The following is a 22,609-nucleotide window of genomic DNA, read 5'->3' on the forward strand; positions in this document are numbered from 1 at the left end:
GCTGGGACAACTGAAAATATACGCAGTCGCGGAAATGTGTCGACGTTGGTCGGAGCGTCGCAACTTTCGGTAGTGGTGGTGCCTGTGCTGCAGCAGTAGAAGATATGGCGGAACTTTTGCAACAAGCTTTGGAAAGGATTGAGCTGAACAAGATCCCTAAAGCTCTCCAGAACAAACTCGAGAAGTTCCTTTCAGACCAGCAGGCAGAATTAGATTCCGTCAAAACATCCCATGAGCGATACAAAGCTGACTGCGGTAAGTAGTATAAGATAGCCGCACTTCTCAACGTTAGCTTAGGTTGGTCAGAAGTCACACTCTAGCTAAGCTAACCTAGTTAGATGTGTAGCGTTGGAAAACTATCTAGCTACTTTACTACTGTTTAGTCACCTCTTTATAAGTGACTTCAATGCGTAAATTCATGTTCCATGTGCTCTATTTCTATATCGTAAAACATGACATCCAAGAATTTTAAATAAAAGGCCCAAGATAGCTAGTTAACTAGCTTGCTGTTAGCTACCGAGCTAACTGGATTGGTATGACTGATTTACGCAAAATAAAGTGCAGTGCAGGTTTCTTGGGATTGTTTAAACAGGAAGTACTTTCTGTACAATCTGCAGCAAACCATAAAATAATTAGGTAACTATATATCTTAGATGACCTTATGTCCTCAAATGTAAATGTCGTGACTGCACAAGTGAAGGGACATAGCATCTATCTAGCCAGCTGCAGCTACTTAGCCAGTTATCATGCTAAAATATATTCGGTTTATTCGGTTCTGGTTTCGGTATCTATATACACTTCACAACGAGTAGAACGAACAAGTCCCACGTGTTCAGATTAAGACTGAATTGTCCAGGCAGCAGTGGTAACTAAGCAGTTAGGTAGCCAACTCAAACGTTCCCAGACGGTTTTTTTTTTGTCAACCTAAATCCATGTATCAAAAATCAATAGCTAACCTCTTAAGTCTTTCTAACGGTTGTAAGACCGTATCCACTGACTAACTCTCACCTCATAGTTTAGCATATTTTATGCTGTTTAAATATACTGTTTAAATAATAACTAACTCCAGTTGTGTTTGACATGGTTGTAATTTGTTATGGGTATTTGTACAGAGCAACAGTACTTCAATGTTGAGAAGAAACTGAACGAGACACAGGAACAGCTGGTGTCCCATGGCAAAGAATACCAAACTGTCAAGGAGGAGAACAGCCGACTAAGTAAGTCATATGCTCAGTGTTCGTGTATGTGCATTTCATTAGAAATTGTCCAGTCCTCATTTTATTGTAAAAATGCATTCCTCTTATTTAGCTGAAGAGCTAAAGAAACTAAAAGACACTGAGGAGGAGGATGGATCGTCACAGCAGGTAAGGGCTTGGATTTCATGCTTTAACAGACAAATACTTAGTTTTCTAAATTTGTGCATTATTCTTGGTAACTAGTTAATGCATGCATGAATAAAGTTTTATATTGGACACATTTAAATTGTATTACTACATTTTGTAAATAATTAAAAAATAATTCAGATATAAGCATCACTAATAATGATATATAATATACACACACACACACACATATTATTTATGTGTGTGTGTGTGTATATATATATATATATATATATATATATATATATATATATATATATATATATATATATATATATATATATATATATATATATCTCACACATTAATTCTGTAATGTTGGTGGTTAGACCACTAAAGCGGAATTCGAATAAATACCAGGGTCAGATTAAGTAGGTTTTTTTTTTCTGTATAGGAGGAAAATGGAAAAAAATTCATTGTAATTTAATTAAATTATAATTCATTGATTCAGTCATCATTCATTAACATGATGTGTATATTAAATAATGACAAAAAAACTGACAAGAGGTAGCTTCCATCTTGGCCCAGCATACCCTCACTGGAAGACACTGTTACATATCTTAAAAATAACAATGGTAGTTAAAAATATGCAGCAGTAATAATAATAATGCACTGCTACATATTTACATTTATGCCATTTAGCTGATGCTTTTATCCAAAGCAACTTACAATTATGACTGAATACAATTTGGTTAAAGACCTTGCTCAGAGGCCCAACAGTGACAATTTGGCACTGGTGTGGCATGAACTAGCAACTCTGATTACTAGTCGATTAATTCAACCGCTTTAGAAGGGTCTGGAGCATTTTGTCTTAAACAGGCTCTGTGAGGTCTCAATATAATATAATCCTAAAGTTGGACTCCTCAGAATAAAACATAATCATTGACTGGATATTGAATGTGAAGGCGTGACCTTGTTTTTCTGGTAGCCAATCTGAATGCAGATTTTACTGAGGCATGTAGGCAAAGGACAGTTTTATTTTGTTGGGGTTATTGATTTTCAATAACAATAGGAAAAACAGTTCAGTTTCTAAGTACCTCAGGTGGAGACATGGCACTTGGCTGGTCTCAAGAAGCATTTCTGAGTCTACCTTGCCATGAGACTGAGACAAGAGAGAATTAAAATTATGTGGACAAGACCAAGAACGGACTTGAGTACTATAACCCTAGGTAGTAATGATACTATATCCTTTGTAATGAAAATGTACTTGTTTCAGGGTAAACCTCAAAAAGCCAAATATGAGCTTGAGGCTGAAAACCGGGAGTTGTCACGTCTGCTTGAGAAGAAATCACAAGAGGTGGAAAATCTTGGTGGTAGGATAACCTCTTAATTCTCCAGCTTCACACACAGTTAAGCCAGCATGCTTCTAGATATCATTTTTTGAAACTATTTTTTGCTTACTTTCAGAGGACGTTAAACGGCTCAGTGACAAACTAGTGGAAACCAGTGCAGTGAAGATGGAGCTTCAGCTCAAACTGGATGAGCTCCAGTCATCTGAGATGTCTATTCAGGTAAAGTCAACCATTATTGCTATAAATAGCAACACTAATCAAGGAAAAATTTCCAAAAGGAAAAAGTTATTAATGCTAAAAATACTAAATGAAAGCTTGTAGGGGCACATGTATGAAAAATGACTTTCTATTTCCTGATTTTTATTTATTGTTAACTAACAAATGGATTTAATGGGCTCTGAATCTGTCCTAACAGCATCGAGAGAAGCGAATGGAGCAGGAGAAAGAGCTCCTGCAAAACCAGAACACGTGGTTAAACTCAGAACTGAAGAGCAAGACAGAGGAGCTGCTCAACGTGTCCAGAGGGAAGGGTAAAGAGATCCTGGAACTCAAGTGTTCTTTGGAGAACAAGAAGGATGAGGTACGATAGCTCTGGAGTGTGTAGTAGTATTAAGTCTCATGTTTTTATTTGTTGGAGATCAGTGGGCTTTAACCAGTGCTGTTCCCTTACCCTCCAGGTGACCAGACTTCAAGATGAAATGGGTGCACTTAAGACCATAAGTGAAAACCTGCAGAAAAACACTGAGGCCCTGTTGACCAAACTGGAAGAGGTTGGCTGCTGTTTTACATAAACTGTTTTATTCAGTGTTCACAATTATAAAGGGGGGTGTTAAAAAGCATCTATTTTCAATGTCCTCTTGCAACAGGAGAAGGACCATCGCACTGCCATGGAGGAAAAATATCGGAATGAGCTGAATGCCAACCTTAGGCTCAGCAACTTGTACAAGGTCAGTTTATGCCAATGTCAGTTCTGTATTGAATGTACTCTTGTATGGCATTTCAGACCACATGCTTGCTCTTGCACTAAGCTTTGTGGTCTCAACAGGACTCAGCTGCTGATTTGGAGGCCAAGAACGGAGAACTGAATAGAGCTGTGGAAGAGCTTAACAAACTGCTAAAGGAGTCAACAGAAGGTATGAGCAGTTTTCTGTCTTTAAGCATAGCAGAAAACATGATGGCTTTTCAACACTAGCCCAGGCTTTGGGTTTCTGTGAATGGATATTGATGTTTTATCTCTTTTGCCAATAGCTAACAAAACTACAGAGAAGAAGTTATCTGATCTGGAGGGCTCGCAAAGCAAAATGGAGGATGAGCTTCAGGAGAAGATCAGGAACCTGGAGAAAGAGTTAGAGAATGCCAATACGAGCCTCACCAACTTCAAGAGAAGAGGTTCTGTAGCATATCTATATGGATAGATTCAGAACCCAAGACACATCTCACTGTAATGCTTTCACTGTAAATCGAACAAGAGTTGCACTCAACACTGGCTGTACAACTTAACCTGCTGGTTTAGTTTGTGCTTGGTGAATAATGTAACATTTTCTGCTTCTGGACCAGGGGTTCCAGCTCTGACCGAAGAGGAGCTGACCAACTTGTCTCCAACTGCAGCTGCTGTGGCCAAGATAGTGAAACCTGGCATGAAGCTAATGGAGGTAAATCACCCTCATTATCAGCAGTCGCTGATAATAAAATGAAACGGTAACATTTAATAGTAGTTGCTTAAATAGTTTCCCATGTATATATTATTCTGTCCATATTTAGCAGTGACAGTAGTATAAAGCTTCCTTACACCTTATGCACCAGTGATTATAACTGGCTCAATGTGGCCCCTCCCTTGTAGCTCTATAATGCTTTTGTGGAGGCTCAGGACCAGCTGCACCTGGAAAAGCTCGAAAATAAGCGTGTCAACAAGGTGCTGAATGAGATCGTGCAGGAGGTGGAAACCAAGGCACCTGTCCTGAAGAGGCAGAGGGAGGAGTATGAGAACATGAAGAAGTCCATGGGCAACCTCTGTGCTAAGCTGGAGCAAGCTATGAAGGTGGGTGTGTTCGGACATGCATTTGTTACTGAGCCTTCGAACGAATAATATAAACACTGAACCAAGCAAAAGGGAGTCAGCCTGTTCTTGGTGCGACTAATTGAATCTGAATACTCAATGGTGTATCTGCATCTAAAAGAAAAGGGATACTCCTTTGAGGACATCAATGTACACATTTGGAAGAGAGGACGATTGATGTGAATTAAGTGTGATAGTGGCTATCTGTCTAGTTAGAACAGCCATTCATGGTTGGGGGTGGCTGCTACGCCTCTTATCAGCTATTTACAAAGCCTTCCTGACATTTCTACCATGGCAATTTCACACTAATTATTCCCTGTATATTTCAGTGAGTAGGATCTGCAATATAATGGGTATGAGTCACCCAGAGAGGTTTAAATGCCAGTGGACTTGCCTATTAAAAGATGACCCTTGGACGAGTGTCAAAATATTAAATATTAAAATTTATAGTGCAGTTGTGCTTGTTTACTTCTCTTAGGATATGTTCAGACTTGGCAGCTTTGGTTCGATTGAAATGAACTCTGGTATGATGGTGCAGTTAATGCAGTTTATTACAGCAAGTAAGAACGTTTGACTTCTTCAAATGAACACTGAACCTTTTGTAGTATGAACACTGTACAAACCAAAGGCACAAATGGAAAAAAACATAGGATGTAATTTCACAAGATGTGAATTTTGTACTACTATTAATGGAACACTTCACATTGGTTTGGTAATGCACTCATTGTTTGATGTAGTTCTTTTGCTCATTTTGCATTTTTTAGGTATCGGCGCTATATTTAGCAGTATTCTAGATCAACTGTATTGAACTCGCTAGGATTGTATGAATAGATGACAGCTCTTTTGTAAGTCGCTCTCGATAAGAACATCTGTTAAATGCCAAAAATTTACAATGTGAAGGACTTCGTAGCGTTGTTTTAACTTTATGGATTTTACCAGCTTTTTCTGAATTTTCAGCTAGGCAAACACAGAGCATTGTTTTGAAAGTTTGGTTAGCATTATTCTAGTTTATTGTTGCAAAGTACACGTCAGGAGGTGACTGTATCCATATGATTTCTTTAAGTTTCTTTTATAGTTTTTGGTGGTATGTCAGTGTGAGCAATTGACAAACGAGATGCGACAATGCGTCATTTTCTGCTTTGTTTTAGACCAAGGAAACTGATCTAAAAATGCACTCTTAGACAAGCGTTTTTTGTTTTGTTTTTTTCATTTTTCAGGAGATCGACAAACTGCAGAAGGAGACAGAAGAGGCAAATAAGCGAGCATCTGTGTTGGACAGAGAGTGGCAGAGGGCTAAAAAACAGATAGCAGACATGTCTCAGCAGGTGGGCTAACCACTTTGTTATATATTCTATAGCCGGTCCTCCATTGTTGCGGTATCAATAAATTTTAATAATCTTTTCATGAATGTTAATGGTGTATGAGCATCAGAATGAGTTTGAGTTTGATCTTGTCAGTGGTACACAACCGTATTTGCAGGAATGCAAAAGCAGACTTTTAAAGAATAATTTTACCTTTAAAGTAAAAATGTTTGTTTTACCAGTGTTCATTGGAGAATACCCATAGAAAGTGCAGCTTATTAGAAAATGTTACCTTTTACCTGGAAACAGGTTCGTGTGTTGCTAGTGGAGCTGGAGGAGGCTCGGGGCAACCAGGTGGTGCGTGAGGACATGGGCGCAGCAGTGAGTAGCAGCTCAGAAGTGCTGGGCCCACACCAGGTGGCCTTCCGTAGTTTGGAGGAGCTCCAGCAGCAGAACCAGAACTTGCTGGCCCAGATCAGAGAGCTGGAGGAGCAGCGGGAGAGAACGGAGAGTGAAGCCAAGACGGCCAGGTAGTCACTAGGCATACACCTGTTTAGTGGCGATGGGGATTTAATCACTTTGGATTAAGTTAAAGTTCTAATTGGACATAACTGATTCCAACTAGCAAACCACCTTTAATACTGTAAAAACATTCAAACAGCTACCGAATGCCCTGTAGAAGGTACAAAAGGATTGTGCACAAGTAAAGCTAGTGCTGCAGCAGCTGTGAATATTCTGGTTGGTACTGTAGTTTAGTAGAAATGGATTACTCTGGATCAGTCTTGAATCTAAGCATATATAAATAAAATACAAGATTAAATCTTGCTTTCACATCATATTAGAGCCCTAGGTTTTATTACCATTACTCACTGTAGGACCTGAAAAAAATCAAGTGAACTGTACCAGATATGATGCACTGAGGTGTTTTGGAATCCCTCTTGCAGGCAAATTGAATTGGAGAAGAGTCTGGAGCAGGTGCAAAAGGAGCTGGATCTGCTGAAGGAGCAGATGAACCAGCAGAAACAGCTAGCCAACTCTGCCAAGAGACAGAGAGACATGTACCGCATTCTGCTGCAGACTACTGGGGTTGAACTACCGCCACAGAGTGAGCCTGCTGTTCTTTTGGCTGAGGCAGGGAAGTAATACTACAAAGCTGGTTTTATGGTTAGCAACCAGACAGAATGAGCTAAGCAGAATGTTTTCCAGCTTGTTGTTCCTAAAGTGAAACCAGTTTACTAATCTATGAATCTCGTTTTAGAGCGTATTCCCTCAATTATCTTCCACATGAGTTTAGCACAGTTTTTTGTATAATCTAAGTATGACCATGCAGATGATGTTCGTGTTCAGGCTCGGAGGGAGAGTCCCAGACTGCTGCACCCAGCAGGCCTGGTAGCACGCCCGGTAGCACGCCCGTACGGTACACCCCAGTCCGAGCTGCAGATTCAGCCCAGGCCATGCAAGCTAAAGCGGCTTTCAAGCAGGTCAGTGTTCCCATTTTTACGCCTGTACCTTTTTGTGATGTTTGTAAATGATGTTGGCAAGTGAAGGGTATTTATACCCACTGTCTTTCAGTAAACTGCCTTAACTGTAGCTACAGTCATTGAAGTTTCCTCAGTGTTAACTCCACACTAACAACACATACAAAAACACCAAACTTAAATACTAAGTTGGGGTGAACATTTAGTATAATTGTTTCTAGGATGTTCTACCTATGTCATGCTTGTTCTTCTGGCTTAAAGATCCTTTTTCCAACATTCTAAAGGCATCTTCCAGACTTTGGAAACTTGGGTTTTGTTGGTCATCATTTTGATCGCTGGGGAAAGCTTTTTGTATGACCGAACTTCCTTGCTTTCTCATAGCTGAATGATGCCTTTATGACATACAAGAAGGAGAAGGCAGAGAATGACAAGCTACTGAATGAGCAGAATGAGCGACTGCAGAGACAGGTGTCGGACTACATCTCCCAGAAGGCCAAGCTCTCCTCTCAGCTTGAGTTTGCCTCTAAGCGGTGAGTTCTCCTTCCCTGGCGCAGTCCCATAGTCTGATGTAACGGAGAAAAATGGCTACTGCTATCTTAATCAGAAATGTGAACAAGTGTATTTGGTGTTTCATTCAGTCAGATATCCAAAACCTCTGATTTCAAGGATCCTTTTTTTTTTTTTTTTTTTGGCTGGATTGAATGTTTTTGCGCTGTACCATTTTTAATTGGTTCTTACTGTGCTACCTGGCAGGTATACAATGCTTCAGGAAAATGTGAATGGGTATAGAAGAGAGATTGACTCCCTGCGGGAGAAGGCTCAGATGCTGTCTGCCACTTCCCAGAAGTATGAACAGATCATCCACACCATGACACAGGACCTAAGAGAAGCCAATGAGAAGCTAGCTGTAGCGGAGGTGTGCAAGAGTCCTTCAGTTTTATAACACTTGTGTGTCAGGGTGGCCATTTTCACTGTAATTAAGTTTAAAGGCTTGATGTCATTGTTTGACATTTGTTCTGATTACACCATGTAAAAACTCTAGCAGCACTGATGTCAAAGGTCTATTTTTTCACCCATTTAATAGAATGAAAGTGTTCTTGTTGCATTTCACCCCCTTCCTTTCCTAAGGTGCGCTGTGAAAACGTCCGTAAGGAACGTGACATCCTGAAGCAGGTGGAGATCAGACTGACCCAGGAGAAGGAGTCCATACTGGCAGAGCAGCGTGGCCAGAACCTGCTGCTCACCAACCTCAAATCAATCCAGGTGCAGTGCGGGCCACAAATACCCTTTTTCTGTTGCCATTTTTTGGGTGCAATACCCTTTGATCAGTATCTGGAAACTGAAAGTGTCTTTCCCTCGATAGATCAGTTATGCTAAGTCTTTGTAGGTAGTGAAGTGTATTCGGACTTTACTCTGTATTCTCAGGGGAGTCACTGTGAAAGGGGATCCTTTGCACTTGCTTGCACCCACTTCAGGCGAAGTGGGGTTGAAGTGACGTTTGTCTGGTCGGGATATGTTCCTAATCCCTTGGTTTCTGGTGACATAGCTGACAATGGAGCGCTCGGAGGCGGACACCAGACAGCGCTACATCAACCAGGTCGGACAACTGGAAAAGGAGATTGCTCAGCTGAAGAAGAGGCTTGAACAGGAGGTGGAGCAGAGACACGCACTGGAACGCAAGCAAGATGTAAGCTGCAGTCTCAATATTTTGATTTTGCTTTTTGTTTGACTAACTTTGTGAAATGCCAAATTAGCTAATAATGAGTGAAAGTTAAAGGGGATGATTAGCAAGCTACCTATATGATAAGGCTCAATCTAGCATTTGTGACCTAGCTAGCTCGCTAACGATGCCTCTTCAGTATGTTGTCCCCAATTTTGGCTTGAATTCTGCTTGAATGCAAGACAAAAGACGCAACCTACTTCCAATGCGCACATATTGATCGATTTTACCATCACCTTGGCTTTTGTGTTGTATAGACCCAGTTAGTGGAGGCCAAAAAGCAGTTAGCAGCCCAGAGCACTCTGCACCAGAAGACGAAGGACTTGCTGAAGAGTGCGGAGCAGCAGCTGTCCACACTGAGGCAGCAGCTGAACAACGGCAACCAGAGTAACACGGGCAGACAGCCTGTCAAACCGCCAGCTACAGGTAATTTTATATTGTAAATAGCTTATACTGTTATTCCATTCTACCCTAATGCATCTTATGTTGCCTTTCAAAGGTAGAAAAAGTCCACCAGTTGAGTGCTTAAATGCAGCCAGAGTCAAGTTTTCCAGCTTCCTAGATTCTTCCTAGTCAGTTGAAAAATTACTGTGAGGAGCATGTTAGGAAGGTGCACCTTCTGTCATATGGATGTGTGATCCTGAATATATTTTTAAAAGTAGTATTTTATTGTTGCACTGTCCACCTCATGTTGAGGTGCAAATGGCGACTGCGCTTTGTACTCGGTTGGATTTAGTTTTGTCTGCTCGCAGTCCTGTCCTGTCCCCTGCCACTGATCTCCTCATTTCTCGTCTCTCCTCATTTCTTCTTTTTGTCTCGTTGGTATCTGTTAACAAGCTTTTGTCCTTGTCGTTGATAACATGTTGGTTGTATTGCCAATAAATGCTAAACCTTAGTTTAAAAACATAAACCTATATTATGATAAAAAGAAACTTTTTTTAGAGGGGTGAGTAAGACATTACATGGGAAGATTAATCATATTTTAAAACTAATTCCCATATTGTCCTTTCATTTATGAAAAGTTTTAAAATTAAGTTTCTAAACAGATTGCTATGTTTTGATGAACCATATAATTACACTCTCCATAATGGGTTTTTGGCTCTATTGCCCACCTCTAAGCAATATTGGGCATTGTGGCTTTTGTTTTGGCATAATTTTTTTAAAATCAAACTGGCATTATAAAGATCATATAACTCTGCGCCACAACTAGTTTTCAGTGCTGACCATTTCATTTAGCTTGTGCTTTATTGTTGAGCAGTTGACATGATATGCAGCTCTACTCTTGCATTCTTCACCCACAGCTCCTGGGGTCCCACAGCAGGAGGTGGAAGAGCTGCGAGCCCTTCTGCAACAGGCTGAGGATCAAAACGCTGACCTGAAGGAGCGTCTGAAGAGCACCACGGATAATGTTGAGGAGTACAGGACCATGTTAGTCAGCCTGGAGGAGTATATCAGCAAGGAGAAACAGGTGGGACTAGTTACGTTGGTCTCTAGTTATGACACACATCCTCATTTTAAAAACTTGGTAGGGAAACGGACAAACTGCAGTGTTTCCCCAAAAAACACTAAATTTCAGGTCATTCTAGAATGAATATAACTGAGCAGCAGCTGTAACAGATGAGCTATTGAGATCTTATTGCTGCAATGCTTTTGGAAATCTAGATGTTGATATTTTATGTGTATACAGGCTAACTAGTCTAACATGCCCATATTTCTTGTACTAAAACAGACAATATATGTAGCAGCACTTGAGAATACTCTTAAAAAAAAGATAAAGATAAATGCTGAAATTTCGGGCCATGGCCCTTTCCCCATGGCCGTTGTCTCACTCCACCTTTATCTTCCCGGTCCAGGTGGCAGAGGAGGCATGCGCTTCCGTGGAGAGCCAGCTGAAGGAAGCCCAGGAGCTGAACAAGCAGCTGGAGGCCCGACTGGAGGAGGCCGAGCGGGAGAAACAGGAACTGCAGGAGGAGAAGCTTAAATCTGTGGAGAATGTGGAGAAACATGTAAGTGAGCTGCACCTTCTGGGTTCTGGGGTACAGCTAGAACCCTGCAGACGTAGTAAAACATCTGGTCGTTGTCCCTGCCACACCCACCCCTTTGGTGGTCAGTTATTTGTTTGAGAGAGGGAAAGCAAGGGCTTATAGGCCTTGGGACACTTGCACCATGTTCTGAGTGTACTGTGCGTGCAGTGGGGTGGGAGGAGATGCATCAGACTAAACTACAGAGATATGACGTGGCTGTTGAAATGTGGAGGTAAAAAAACCCCAAACATTTTGCCGCCTTCTCTCTTCATTCCCGGTAGGTGAAGGAGCTGAAGCGGAGTGTGACGGACATGCAGACAGAACTGCAGGAAGCGCTGCAGAGAGCCACGACCGCCGTGGGCCAGGAACAGCGAGCCCTGCAGGACAGCCAGCAGCAGGTGTGCTTCCTGGCAGTCTAGCACACCAACACTTCAAAAGGGCCCCTTTAATCTATGAAGTGAACCAAAGCTTGATGAGCACAATTTGGATTTTGTTGCCATGTTTAGAAGTGCAGAGGTGTTTTTAGCACAAAGGCATTGAGAGGTCAAAATAAAAAGATTTGTAATCATTGCAATTAAAGTGACATTCTGGCTTTTTTTGGCTATTTATCCTTCCCATCCTCTTCTTCACCCCCAATTATTCACCGTAGCATTTTCAAGTGTTTCTAACGCTTTTGTCACCCCATCCCATCCCCCCCAGGCTAAGATGGCATTTGAGGCGCAGGGTAAATATGAGCGGGAGCTCATGTTGCACGCTGCCGATGTGGAGGCCTTGCAGGCTGCTAAAAAGCAGGCCCAGCAGGCAGCGAGCACCATCAAAGAGCTGCAGGAGAAGGCCCAAAAGGCTGCAGCTGAGCTCCAGCAGGGGCATGCAAGCTGGGAGCAACAGGAGAAGAACCTGAAGGTAATGAGGGATTGGGTGGGACAGGGAGGGCAGGATTAACTCCCATGGGAGGTCTGGGCAGACTGTCCCAGGCATATTGGCTGTTGAAATATTCTTGTCTGATGGTACTTAAGGTACTGCAGTAATTCTCAGATTACTAGGAATATTGGTTCTAAAGAGTCTTGGAATTGTATAGTATTAAGAGATTTGCAGACAAGACGCACCTAACGATTTTTTTCATAGTTGGTCATATTTTGGTGAAGAACCCATTAGGCTGTATTTAACTCTCTGGCCTTTGGTGTATACAGGAGGAGCTGGCCAAGCAGCAGCAACGAGTGGTGGAGCTGCAACAGCAGAACGGTATGCTCCACCAACAGATGGAGAGCCTGAGCAGCAAGATGGCCTTCACAGTTCAGCAGCAGGCAGACCCTGAGGGCAGTCTGAACGTGTCTCTGAATGAGGAGGGCAAGACCCAGGAGCAGATCATGGAGATCCTCAGGTGAGAAGGCCCACAGTCTCGTGCTGCATCATGACTTATGACATGTTGGCTAAAAATCCAATTCATTTCCAAGTTCAGAAATATAGAATCTAGTGTTTGCATATGGGATGTGTTTGTTATTGCTCAATGCACATGTTATGGTGCAGGTTTGTGCGTCGGGAGAAGGAGATAGCCGAGGCACGGTTCGAGGTTGCACAGGTAGAGACCGAACGCTACAAGCAGCACATGGAGCACCTGGAGAAAGATCTGAAGGAGCTTCAAGACAGTCTGACGTCCGAGCGAGACAAACTGCAGGTGGGAGCAGGAAAATATTAATTCAAGTGCTATTCAAATGTTAAATCCTTATGTATTAGTGGCGTTCTTAAGAAGTGTGGTGGAAATCTTTGTGAACAGGTTAGAGAAACAATATAATGATTGCAGCAATTGCTATGCTATGAATTGACTGGAAGGCAAGGGTAAAAAAGGAAAAAAAAAGTTTATTCAAAGACTAAGCCCCACCCACCCTATTTTATTACTTTTTTTAAATCCACCTTTATACTGTTTATCCAAAGCAGGGAGAAAAAGGAACAGCTCCCTACTAGTTGTTTTGTCTTGCTGGACCTATCTTCCCAGCACCAGTGTCAAGAAACTGGGTCAGATAATGGGCAGGGTCGGGGTCAGAGAGACGAGAGGAAGCACCTGTAACATCTTAACTTGCTGCACAAACTGTTCAAGGGGTTGATTTGACTATTAATTTTCCATTACAGAAACCTTCGATTGTAAAAGTACTTTATATGCGCATGATTGAGTTCTCTTTCAGGCTCCATTGTGACCTTTTGCCCTTTCTTCAGGCGACTGCGAAGGCCATGGCTCAGCAGGAGGAGAAGCTAAAGAGGCTGGAGGGTGTGAACGCTCTGAATGAGACCAACAAACTGCTGAAGGAGGAGAAGAACAGGCTAGAGCAGGAGCTGCAGCAGAACCGTGCCAAGGCAAAAGCTCAACTGCCTGATAAGCCTTCCGTTTGAGGGCTCCTCGCCTGTTAGGCCCACCATGCTAAGGGCTCTTCACTTAAAGGCCTATTAGGCTGTTCGCTATCTTTAAGGCCCTCAGTCTCTGGAGATCATTTAAGATCACTTACTTTCATTGGGAATTCTGTGCTGTACAGACTGGAAGGAGCCTTTTTGAATTGTTTTCACGTACTCATCTCATTGTTTGTTTTTAATATGCTTATCAGAGTATAGTTTTTGTTGGGTAATTTTACGAGTAGGTAATTGCTTAATTTCCATCAACTTGTCTGTTTCCAAAGCAAGCTCTAATGGACATTTCTCGTGCTCTCTCTCCCACTCACAGATGCGCAAACTAGAGGCGGACATACGCCCCCTACAGGAGAATAATGCAGAGGTGAGTGAGAGGAACGGCTTGCTGGAGGCTGAGAAGAGGCTGCTGGAGGAAGACGTCAAGCGCTGGAGGACCCGTACACAGGTGTGCAGCAATCGTGTGTGTGTGTGTGTGTGTGTGTGTGTGTGTGTGTGTGTGTGTGTGTGTGTGTGTGTGTGTGTGTGTGTGTGTGTGTAAGTAAAACCATCTTATGCTGGTTTGCAGCAACTGGTGAGTCAGCAGAAGGACAGCGACCAGGAGGAGAGTAAGAAGCTCCAGATGGAGAGGGAGACCCACCTGAAACGCATCCAGCAGCTGACCGAGGAGACGGCCAAGCTGAAGAGTGAGCTGGCCAGGTAGGCGACTGCTTCAGTTCAGTCCACTGCACCACTAAACTATTTAAAGCAATATGTCTGCCACATATAGCTAGAGTCCTTTTATGATGAGTGGAAAACAAATTGGGGCCAACCTAGAAGTCAGAAAGATCAGCTAAATGTCATAAATGCACATGTAAGACCAGCTAACTGGTCAAAGGCAACTGGTGATTCAGTGGCATAAGCCGACTGGGAGTCTCTGACGTTGGGCGTCAATGAGACGTTATATGTGTAAAAAAAAAAAAAAAAGTTTTTTTTAAAGTTTGGTCTCGAGTAGGCCTACACTGCTTTTAATTCATCTTTACACACTTTTTTATTAATTAAATAATGAACTGCCGTCGTGTGTGTGTGTGTGTAGGATTCGTCTCTTAACTGCTCAACTGCTTGTGTGTGTGCAGGGCGAATGCCTCGGCGTCGGTGGCGCAGAATCAGGGCCAAAACCTGAAGGACAGCATGGGCAAGCTCACAGCCGAGAGAGACGTCCTGAAGAAGGAGCTTGAGGCCAAGGCTCTGGACATCCAAGAGAAACTCAAAACCATTGTGCAAGTGAAGAAGATCGGGCGACGCTACAAAGCCCAGTACGAGGAGCTCAAAGCGGAACAAGAGAAGGTACGTCGGACAGGATGATGTATAGTTCTCCACAGTCAAAAGGCCTCAGATTATAGAGGTGTTTGTTCACAGAAGAGTATGCTGTTAAGTATGTGTCCTGACATCTCTAATGTCTTGTGCTCTGTGTGCATTTCTCGTGTGCGTCCGTGCGTCTCAGATGGTCAAAGAGGCAGCAAAGGCTCCTTTGCCTGCCCAGGAGGAGGAGGCCCAGAAGGAGGCACAGGTGCAGCAGGAGATTGAGAGCCTGAGGAATTCCCTGAGCCAGGCTCAGAGCAGAGCCACAGAGCTGGAGGGGCAGGTGGACAGCCAGCAGAAGGTAACCACTTTATTCCCCAACACGTCTAGTTCTCCTACCTAGATGCTAATGTTTATGCTGAAGGCGAACTGAGACACTGTTTGGTCTGGTGGAAGGCTGTGCAGTATGCTGTTCCCCTTTTTGAAAGCATTAGTTGACATCGGTTGTAGAAATAACCGTAATTGTTTGCTGGGTACGTACGTGGAGGGATAGAGCGAACGTCTGTAAGCTCTTGCTCATGTTCCTTCGGGTGTGTGGGTATCGAGGTTGCGGTGGGCCTCCTTAAGCTGTAACTGGTGTCCCTGGATGCAGGCAGCAGGTGAGCGTGAGGCGGAGTTGAAGAGCCTGCAAGAGCAGCTGGCACAGGCTCAGCCGGAGCTGACGCGCCTGCGTGCCCAGCTCCAGGAGAAGAGTGCCCAAGAGGAGCAGCTCAGGCAGCAGATCGCCGACAAGGAGGAGAAGACCAAGAAGGCTTTTATGGGCGCCAAGCAGAAGATCCACCAGCTCAATAGTAAGTGGGGGAGTGGACACTGAAACAGAACCTCAAACATTCATTTAGTTCAGCTTAAAGCCCGTGTCCTTATATACCTGCAAAACTCGTCAGGTTTTCACCCTGTTGTCATGGTATTCATTTGTGCTGTAGATTTCTTGGGCCTCGATTTTATGCTACTATTGATAATTCTTTATCTCTGCATAAACGTAAACACAGGAACCTTATTAAAATAATACAGATTGAGTGGGAGAGGGGTGATGCTAGAGTGTGTGTGTGTGTGTGTGTGTGTGTGTGTGTGTGTGTGTGTGTGTGTGTGTGTGTGATATCCAGGTGCGAAAGAGCAGCTGGCGCAGGAGAATGAGGAGCTAAGGCAGCAGCGGGAGGAGCTGGAAGTGAGGCTGAGTGCGCTCAAGTCTCAGTACGAAGGCCGGCTGAGCCGGCAAGATCGTGAGCTGCGGGAGCTCCGCGAGCAGCAGGAGAGACACGGGGAGCCGAGGGACGACAGCCTGGATCCTGGAGCCATCAAGGTAATGCTTCCTACTGGCCACCAGGTGGCAAGTCACGCCACTGCACAATTCAGTGCCTCCCCTGCAGTGACACCTTTTTATCATGTGAAGGTTCATAATTGGGGGAAATGTTTTAACAAATTGTCAATGACCAAGAGAACACTATTTTGCTCTGCTGAATGTATTGCCTCAGGGAACACTGCCAGCACAGGAATAGAAAGACTTTTAACATGGTAAACCCTATCAGCTATAAAAAGCAAAATTGACACTCACCTTTTTCAACAGTGAAAACTTTAATCGGTTAAACTGGGTGTGTGACTTCAGAGAGGGTTCCGGGTGCTGTGGTGTGTAGTGTTTCATGCAGCTGGTATCTTTGAGCTTGAACCTGTCCTCTTCTGTAGACTCAGGAGCAACAGAGGCCTTCTGAAAGCAGGCAGATCAACCTGAAGACCACACCCACAGCCGACAGAGGAAGGTAAGGACTCTTACTTCAGGATGATTTTCATTTTCATTTAGGACTTTAGATGTGGATTAACTGGATGTGCAAATCCAAATAAATAGAAATCAGACACTGGAATTACACAAACATTTGAATTGTTGTTTTTTTTTGTTTTTTTTTTAATGGTTCTTAATTTTCAATCTGTTTCTAGTGCCACTTCTACAGAACCCCCTACAGCTAACATCAAGCCCACTCCTGTAGCTGGTGCAGCTAGCAAACCCTCACCAATCCCAGGCAGCAAGTCCACCCCCAGAGCCAGCATCCGGCCAATGATTACACCGGCACCTGTGACCACGCCCACCGCTACGGTCATGCCCACAGCACAGGCTGAGACACAAGAGGGTAACTCCGCCTCAGTATTCCAGTGGCTTTGATTTGATCAGAGCCCACAAGCTTTATAGTGCAGACGTTCTTTAGCTCTTTCGCTGTTCACCTGACGGCTACGACAGTTGTTGCTGTGACGACCTAATTAGTAGATGATAACATCAGACTACTCTGGGCTTCCAACACCTTGTATATTCTACATTAAGTCTCTACTAGACATGGCTCGAGTAAGAAACAGCTTCATAAAATTACACTCTTCCCTCCATTCTATTTCACTTTTTTTTTTTTTTAAACTTGAATGTTTTGTGGGTGCTTCGTTGTTGTCCCCGCCAGCTCTGCGTGCCACCAGCCCCAACGTGCAGAGCACCCAGCCAATCCTTACCCTGCAGCAGAGCCAGGTCACGGCCTTTGTCCAGCCCACTCAGCAGCAGGCCAATCAAGAGCCGCCATCATCCGTGATGGAGGCAGTGCATAGCTCTCAGATGGAAAGGCCGTCCACCTCTACTGCCGTGTTTGTAACAGGTGTGTTTTCAGGCATGCCTTTTGGGTGAAGGCAGTCTGAAAAGTTCTTGTTCACACACAGAGAGAGGGAGAGAACTGGAGGGTTGGTATCTGACGCGTGTCTGGTATGGGTTGGTGTCGGCGAGTACAGACCCATCTCTGCAGAAACGTGTGCGGGAGGAGGTGCTGGAGAGCTCCACAGAAATGACTGACAGCACACAGGACAACCAGACCGAGGCGCCCCCGCTCAAGAAGATCCGCTTCGTCCAGAGAGTCGGCCTGGAGGTAAGCTCTGTACAATAATGCAGCATCTTTATAGTGTGTGCGTGCCTGTACACACTTTTATACTTTGGGCTGGCAGAATAGATATAGAACACATATTGTACATATTGTCGATTTCTTTCTAATTTCTCCTAAACGGTTGTACATGTGATGAGCTGTGTTTTATACAACTTGGTCTGGCTACAGGAGGATGTGGGCACTGAGGAGAGCAGCGACGCGGAGGCTGAGTCTCCCAGAGACACGCAGGAAGCTCCCGACATCGGGGAGGTGAGAGACGGCAGACAAGACGCGGTACCTGTTCTGGTTGGGGCATGCAGTCGCAATACGTGTGTGTGCGTGCGTGTTTACTGTTCCAGGAGGGCTACCCTACGGGTGTGGACGAATCCTTCTCCCAGTCTGTCCCCATGGATCAGGTGAGCGAGTCCCAGCTCAGTGCGCAAGACTCGTCCGAGGAGCACAGGCACGATGTCATCCTCATCGAGTCTGACAGTGACACAGAGGTAGAGGAGGAAGTCGAGGAAGAGCCTGGACAGGTCAGGACCTCCTAACTATAAACACCTGAAGTAGCTGCGCAGGCAGAAAGCTACAGTGATCTATCCACACAGAAACATTGTCGAGCTTGTTTTAAAAGCCATTGTTCACCATCTCCTTCCCTTTCAGCAGTATGGAGAGGAGGAGGAGGAGGAGGAAGATGGAGATGGTGCAATGGCAGAAAGAGAGGAGAGCAATGAAGGCAGTGGCGATGTGACCGAGCCTTTCGAGGGGAATGCTACTGAGGTGACTGCTCCCTTCTAGAATATCACCATTTTTAGGGCTTGTTTATTCACTACAAAAAGTAAAGCAAAAATTCCTTCTGACATGCTAACACGCTTTGATGGCTGCGTAACTGCAGACAGTTGAGGCTACTGACCCAGGCACTGAGAACGAGGAGAGTGAAGGAGCATCAGACTCCATCCAGAAACAGGCTGATTCTCAGAGCGGTGGTAAGGCCACGCACGTGCGCGCATGCACACTTATCCTACATATAGAAGTGATGGCCTATATTTAGTCAAAGATGTTTTTCATATTGTTAATTGGCTTAACTGTTATTTCTCAAGGTCTGACTAAAGATAACCGTAGGTGTCCCCTGACTCTTGAATGCACTATAAATGAACACTTCCCTCAAAAACTCTCTACCACCCCCACCCCCCACCCCCTTGCAGGTGAAGCCGGCGGCAGTGCCCCAGAGCTGTGCGCGGTGGCCGAGACGGCCAGGGAACTGCAGCTTGCCCCTAGCGTGGCCAGCACCACGGCCTCTCTGGGGCCCCGGCCGCCCCAGTCTCCCCGCCGGCCCCACCACACGCCCCCGCCCCGGCTAAATATCCACCCCGTGCCAGAGCTTGGTCCCCCGCTCGTGCAGGTAACCGTCTCCTGCCACGGCCAGTACCTGTTTTACGTGCCACTTTTGGCTAACCAAATACATCTGCATTGTAGTCTTTTAAAAAAAAAATTTTGATGACTTGCTTTATTTTGGCTCGAGTCCAGAAAGGTCAAATGATGTTCTGTGCAAATGTAACAAACTTAAAGATTTAATGTTCTCATGAGTGGAGTGTTTTGATGCAGGAGTTTTAAAGGGAAAATTTGTGTCCCCTTATAGAGGCAGCCCGGCCAGAGCAGACGCCTGTCAATGAGCCGCGCACCCCAGCTCACACCTGGAATAGGAAGCATGGTGAACACAAGCACGCTTTCTTTTTCTTTCTCTCTCTCGCTTAAACTCCATTTGTGTTTGGTGTAATTTACATCCTCTGGTAACGCTCAGCTGGGCTCCTTTGCATGTTTTTCTCTGCAGCAACACTTCTTTGATGATGATGATAGGATGGTTCCCAGCACACCGACCCTCATGTTACCACACCGCACAGACGGCTTTGCTGAGGCTATTCAGTAAGTAGCAGATCATAGAAAAGTTAAACCTTTTGTGGCCAAACAGAGGGCAGAGGTAGAGATCGTGATGGAGATATTAACAATTTTTTTTTTTTTTTTTTTTTTTTTTTTTTTTTTTTTTTTCTGTTCGTCCGTCACTCACTCTAGTTCTCCTCAAGTTGCTGGAGTCCCTCGGTTCCGTTTCGGCCCCCCCGAGGACATGATTCCACAGGCGAGCTCGTCTCACTCTGACCTGGGTCAGCTGGCCTCTCAGGGTGGTGAGTTTTCACACTGAACTATGGCCCAGCTGTGATGGTACTTGCTTTGTGTGTCCAATAAGCACCACAATGGTAATAACGTCCAATTATTATGGACAATGGTGATGGTAGCCTCTGCCATCCTACATTAGGATAATGGGTCTGCTTGTTTGTACTAGCAGGTGTGTGTGTGTGTGTGTGTGTGTGTGCACGCATCAGGTTTGGGCATGTACGAGAGCCCTCTCTTCCTGGCTGCTCACGATGAGGAGTCTGGAGGCAGGAGTGTTCCCACCACTCCACTGCAGGTCGCAGCTCCAGGTAACCAGTTGCAGTGCTTGACCATTGACCACATGGCTGTTTGAAGCCCATGGAATTCTTGCAGGTTTCTTAAAAAATTTCTTTGTGTAAAAGTGACTGTGTTCACGGAGAGCCAACCGTCTGATGGGGCGGAGCCAGCTTCCCAGTCGGTGCCCATGGTCAGCACGTCCACAGTAGGCCTGACACTACCAGGGGAGGCTGTGGCCGGAGACGCTGGAGATGACGGAGATGATGTTTTCATGGCTGAAGCAGAGAGTGAAGGGTGAGGAGTCATCATTTGCTTAGCCCTTGACCTTCAGGTCAACCACATCATGCAGTTTTGTTTTAGTAGCTGACTACAAAAAATGCGCACATAAGCTTCAAGCTTAATATATGGGTTATTTAATAAAACGGTAATATTGCTTATACCTGAATTTAGATATATGACTTGATTTGATATGTTGTGTCATACATACATGCATATTTCTCCCAAATGTTGAATTATGAGTTGGTCAAAAAACTAATTTTGCTACAAGCTCAAACTACTGTTTATTTAATTTGGCAGAAGAAGCAAATCCTCTGGTTATTGTGGTTTTTTTCCACTTTTTATGAGGTAGACTTTTCAAACTTTTTGTTTTTTTGTTTTTTTTGTTACACCAGCTTCTGTTCAGCTTGCGGTTGTCAGTTAGCTTTGTTGGTTAGTTGGCTAGAGCCCTTTTGTAGGTAATATAGTCTGATGCAGATAATTAACTTTCTTCATCTGATACTGACACCATGGACCTTCTTCTGTTCCCTACAAGCTGAGCTGCAATCAAACTACATGACCAGACTGAAAGTGGCTTTCACTTTCGTATGAAAATGGCTCCCAACTCAGAGGGATATGACCACTCTAGCTGGCTTCAAATGACTTACTAGCGTCACTTTTAATGTGCAGTTGTTTTTGGCTTGAATGTAGCAATATTCATATTTCAGCAATTTAACTATCTCGTAATTCAGAGAAGGCAGTCATGTTGAGGAGAATATAGAACATGTATCTGGTTTAAAATTTTTATTTATCGCAGGGTGCAATGGAGATGATTTTTCGAAAATGCTTTTTTTTTTTGTCCATAGAAAAAAAAATGCTATCTTAGATGTCACACAACTTCAGTGATCTATAAAAGTGCAACACCACCCGTTGGCATTATGCAAATTAAATAACTGTCACTTTACATCAAAACTGTATGAAACATTTTTTAACGTTTGTTTGTAGCTGCTTCTTAGATTCATTGTTAACCACGTTAGTGTGATTTTGTTGGAGCTATTTTTTAATGCGAGGGTTTTTGTCCTCTGTGTGAACAGGACAAGCGGAGAGGCGTCGCAGGAGAGCCAGCCAGAGCTGGAGTCTGCTCAGCCTTCAGATGACGCCAGCCTGCCATCGACCAGCCAAGAGCCCACCTCCAGCTCCGCTCCGGGTACACCCGCTCCCCGATGCTCGCTGCAGAATTGCTAATGCTCTTGATGCCTTCTCTCAGTCATACTCATGTCTTACAATCTGGCCTCCAGACACCAGCAGCAGTAGCAGCCAGCAGTCCAAGCCTGCAGACAGGCACCTGACCCATCTGCAGCCCCCCCGGAGAGGTCAGCTCATCAGGAGAGGTGCTGAACACCCCCCCCCCCTTACACCCACACACCATTCCTTTTTCAGCCTGGCCATCAATACCTCTGCAGTACTGCCCTGTCAAGTCATAGAAATGAAGTACACGAATACACAAAATGCAGAAGAGTCTTCAAAATTGCTTCTTTTTTAGCTTTATTAAAGCAAAGTATTCATGCAGGAAAAAAAGTGTAGTTTTATAACAGGATATCATTCACTGGAAATAATGCAAGGCCTGTTAATTCAAAAAATACAAAGGCCTTTTTTTTTCTATACTACAATTGAAGGTTTTAAAAATTTTTTCGTTTTTCACCATAACGTCTTCCTTTGTTGTTTAATGTGGGCTATCTTTCCACAGGTATACCCTATCCCCGGGGGGGACGAGGGCGGTCGCTCAAGAGGGGTGCTCGGTTCTGAGGGCCTGTCCCACCCCTGCAGCTGTGGAGCCACTCCCTCTGCACTAGATTCACACCGCAAAACCAGAGCACCCGCTCGGTTCCCCTTTTTGTAAATTTTGTACATTGCTTTTGTCCACCCATTTAAGTTTACCATGCTGATTCAATTTAGTTTTAATGTTTTGTACTTTGTGAATAACGACTCTGTTGCTGTTGAATGTTTTTGCTAATAAATGGTAACATGCAGCTTAGCTG

The 22,609-nt window shown here is 44.2% G+C and overlaps 1 protein-coding gene across 4 annotated transcripts; it reads left to right on the forward strand.

Moving 5' to 3' along the window:
• The first annotated feature begins 35 nt into the window (after nt 1-35).
• Nucleotides 36-22,605, forward strand: tpra (translocated promoter region a, nuclear basket protein). 4 transcript variants are annotated; one of them, XM_035534134.2, is made up of 51 exons: nt 37-255; nt 1,113-1,217; nt 1,309-1,364; nt 2,599-2,695; nt 2,790-2,893; nt 3,090-3,254; nt 3,352-3,444; nt 3,541-3,621; nt 3,720-3,807; nt 3,923-4,063; nt 4,232-4,326; nt 4,515-4,712; nt 5,948-6,055; nt 6,341-6,561; nt 6,976-7,136; nt 7,379-7,512; nt 7,891-8,039; nt 8,263-8,425; nt 8,638-8,772; nt 9,056-9,196; nt 9,487-9,655; nt 10,531-10,697; nt 11,083-11,235; nt 11,535-11,651; nt 11,953-12,156; nt 12,444-12,634; nt 12,781-12,928; nt 13,465-13,602; nt 13,964-14,095; nt 14,216-14,346; nt 14,763-14,973; nt 15,131-15,289; nt 15,581-15,779; nt 16,092-16,288; nt 16,669-16,742; nt 16,918-17,108; nt 17,424-17,612; nt 17,743-17,876; nt 18,060-18,140; nt 18,230-18,406; nt 18,534-18,650; nt 18,766-18,856; nt 19,076-19,272; nt 19,510-19,581; nt 19,702-19,793; nt 19,941-20,050; nt 20,249-20,347; nt 20,441-20,609; nt 21,665-21,777; nt 21,869-21,961; nt 22,318-22,605. In XM_035534134.2, exons 1-51 carry the CDS (start codon nt 105-107, stop codon nt 22,374-22,376), a joined length of 6,960 nt encoding a protein of 2,319 aa, XP_035390027.1. In that variant the 5' UTR covers nt 37-104; the 3' UTR covers nt 22,377-22,605. The 4 variants fall into 4 exon arrangements, with proteins under 4 accessions (XP_081556170.1, XP_035390027.1, XP_081556169.1 ...); XM_081700043.1 differs by having other exon boundaries at nt 21,869-21,943; XM_035534135.2 differs by having other exon boundaries at nt 38-255; nt 18,537-18,650.
• The last annotated feature ends 4 nt before the right edge of the window (nt 22,606-22,609 follow it).

Source organism: Electrophorus electricus, chromosome 17 (assembly GCF_041902795.1).
Source record: "Electrophorus electricus isolate QZ-2024a chromosome 17, ASM4190279v1, whole genome shotgun sequence".
NCBI lineage: Eukaryota > Metazoa > Chordata > Actinopteri > Gymnotiformes > Gymnotidae > Electrophorus > Electrophorus electricus.

What these genes read in the sequence shown, in the direction of transcription:
- tpra (XM_035534134.2), top strand. Translation starts at nt 105, where the DNA reads ATGGCGGAACTTTTGCAACAAGCTTTGGAAAGGATTGAGCTGAACAAG. An exon ending in AACAGGAGAAGAACCTGAAG is followed by an intron (nt 12,157 to 12,443) that starts GTAATGAGGGAT and finishes TGGTGTATACAG; the next exon opens with GAGGAGCTGGCCAAGCAGCA. An exon ending in AGGTGGACAGCCAGCAGAAG is followed by an intron (nt 15,290 to 15,580) that starts GTAACCACTTTA and finishes CCCTGGATGCAG; the next exon opens with GCAGCAGGTGAGCGTGAGGC.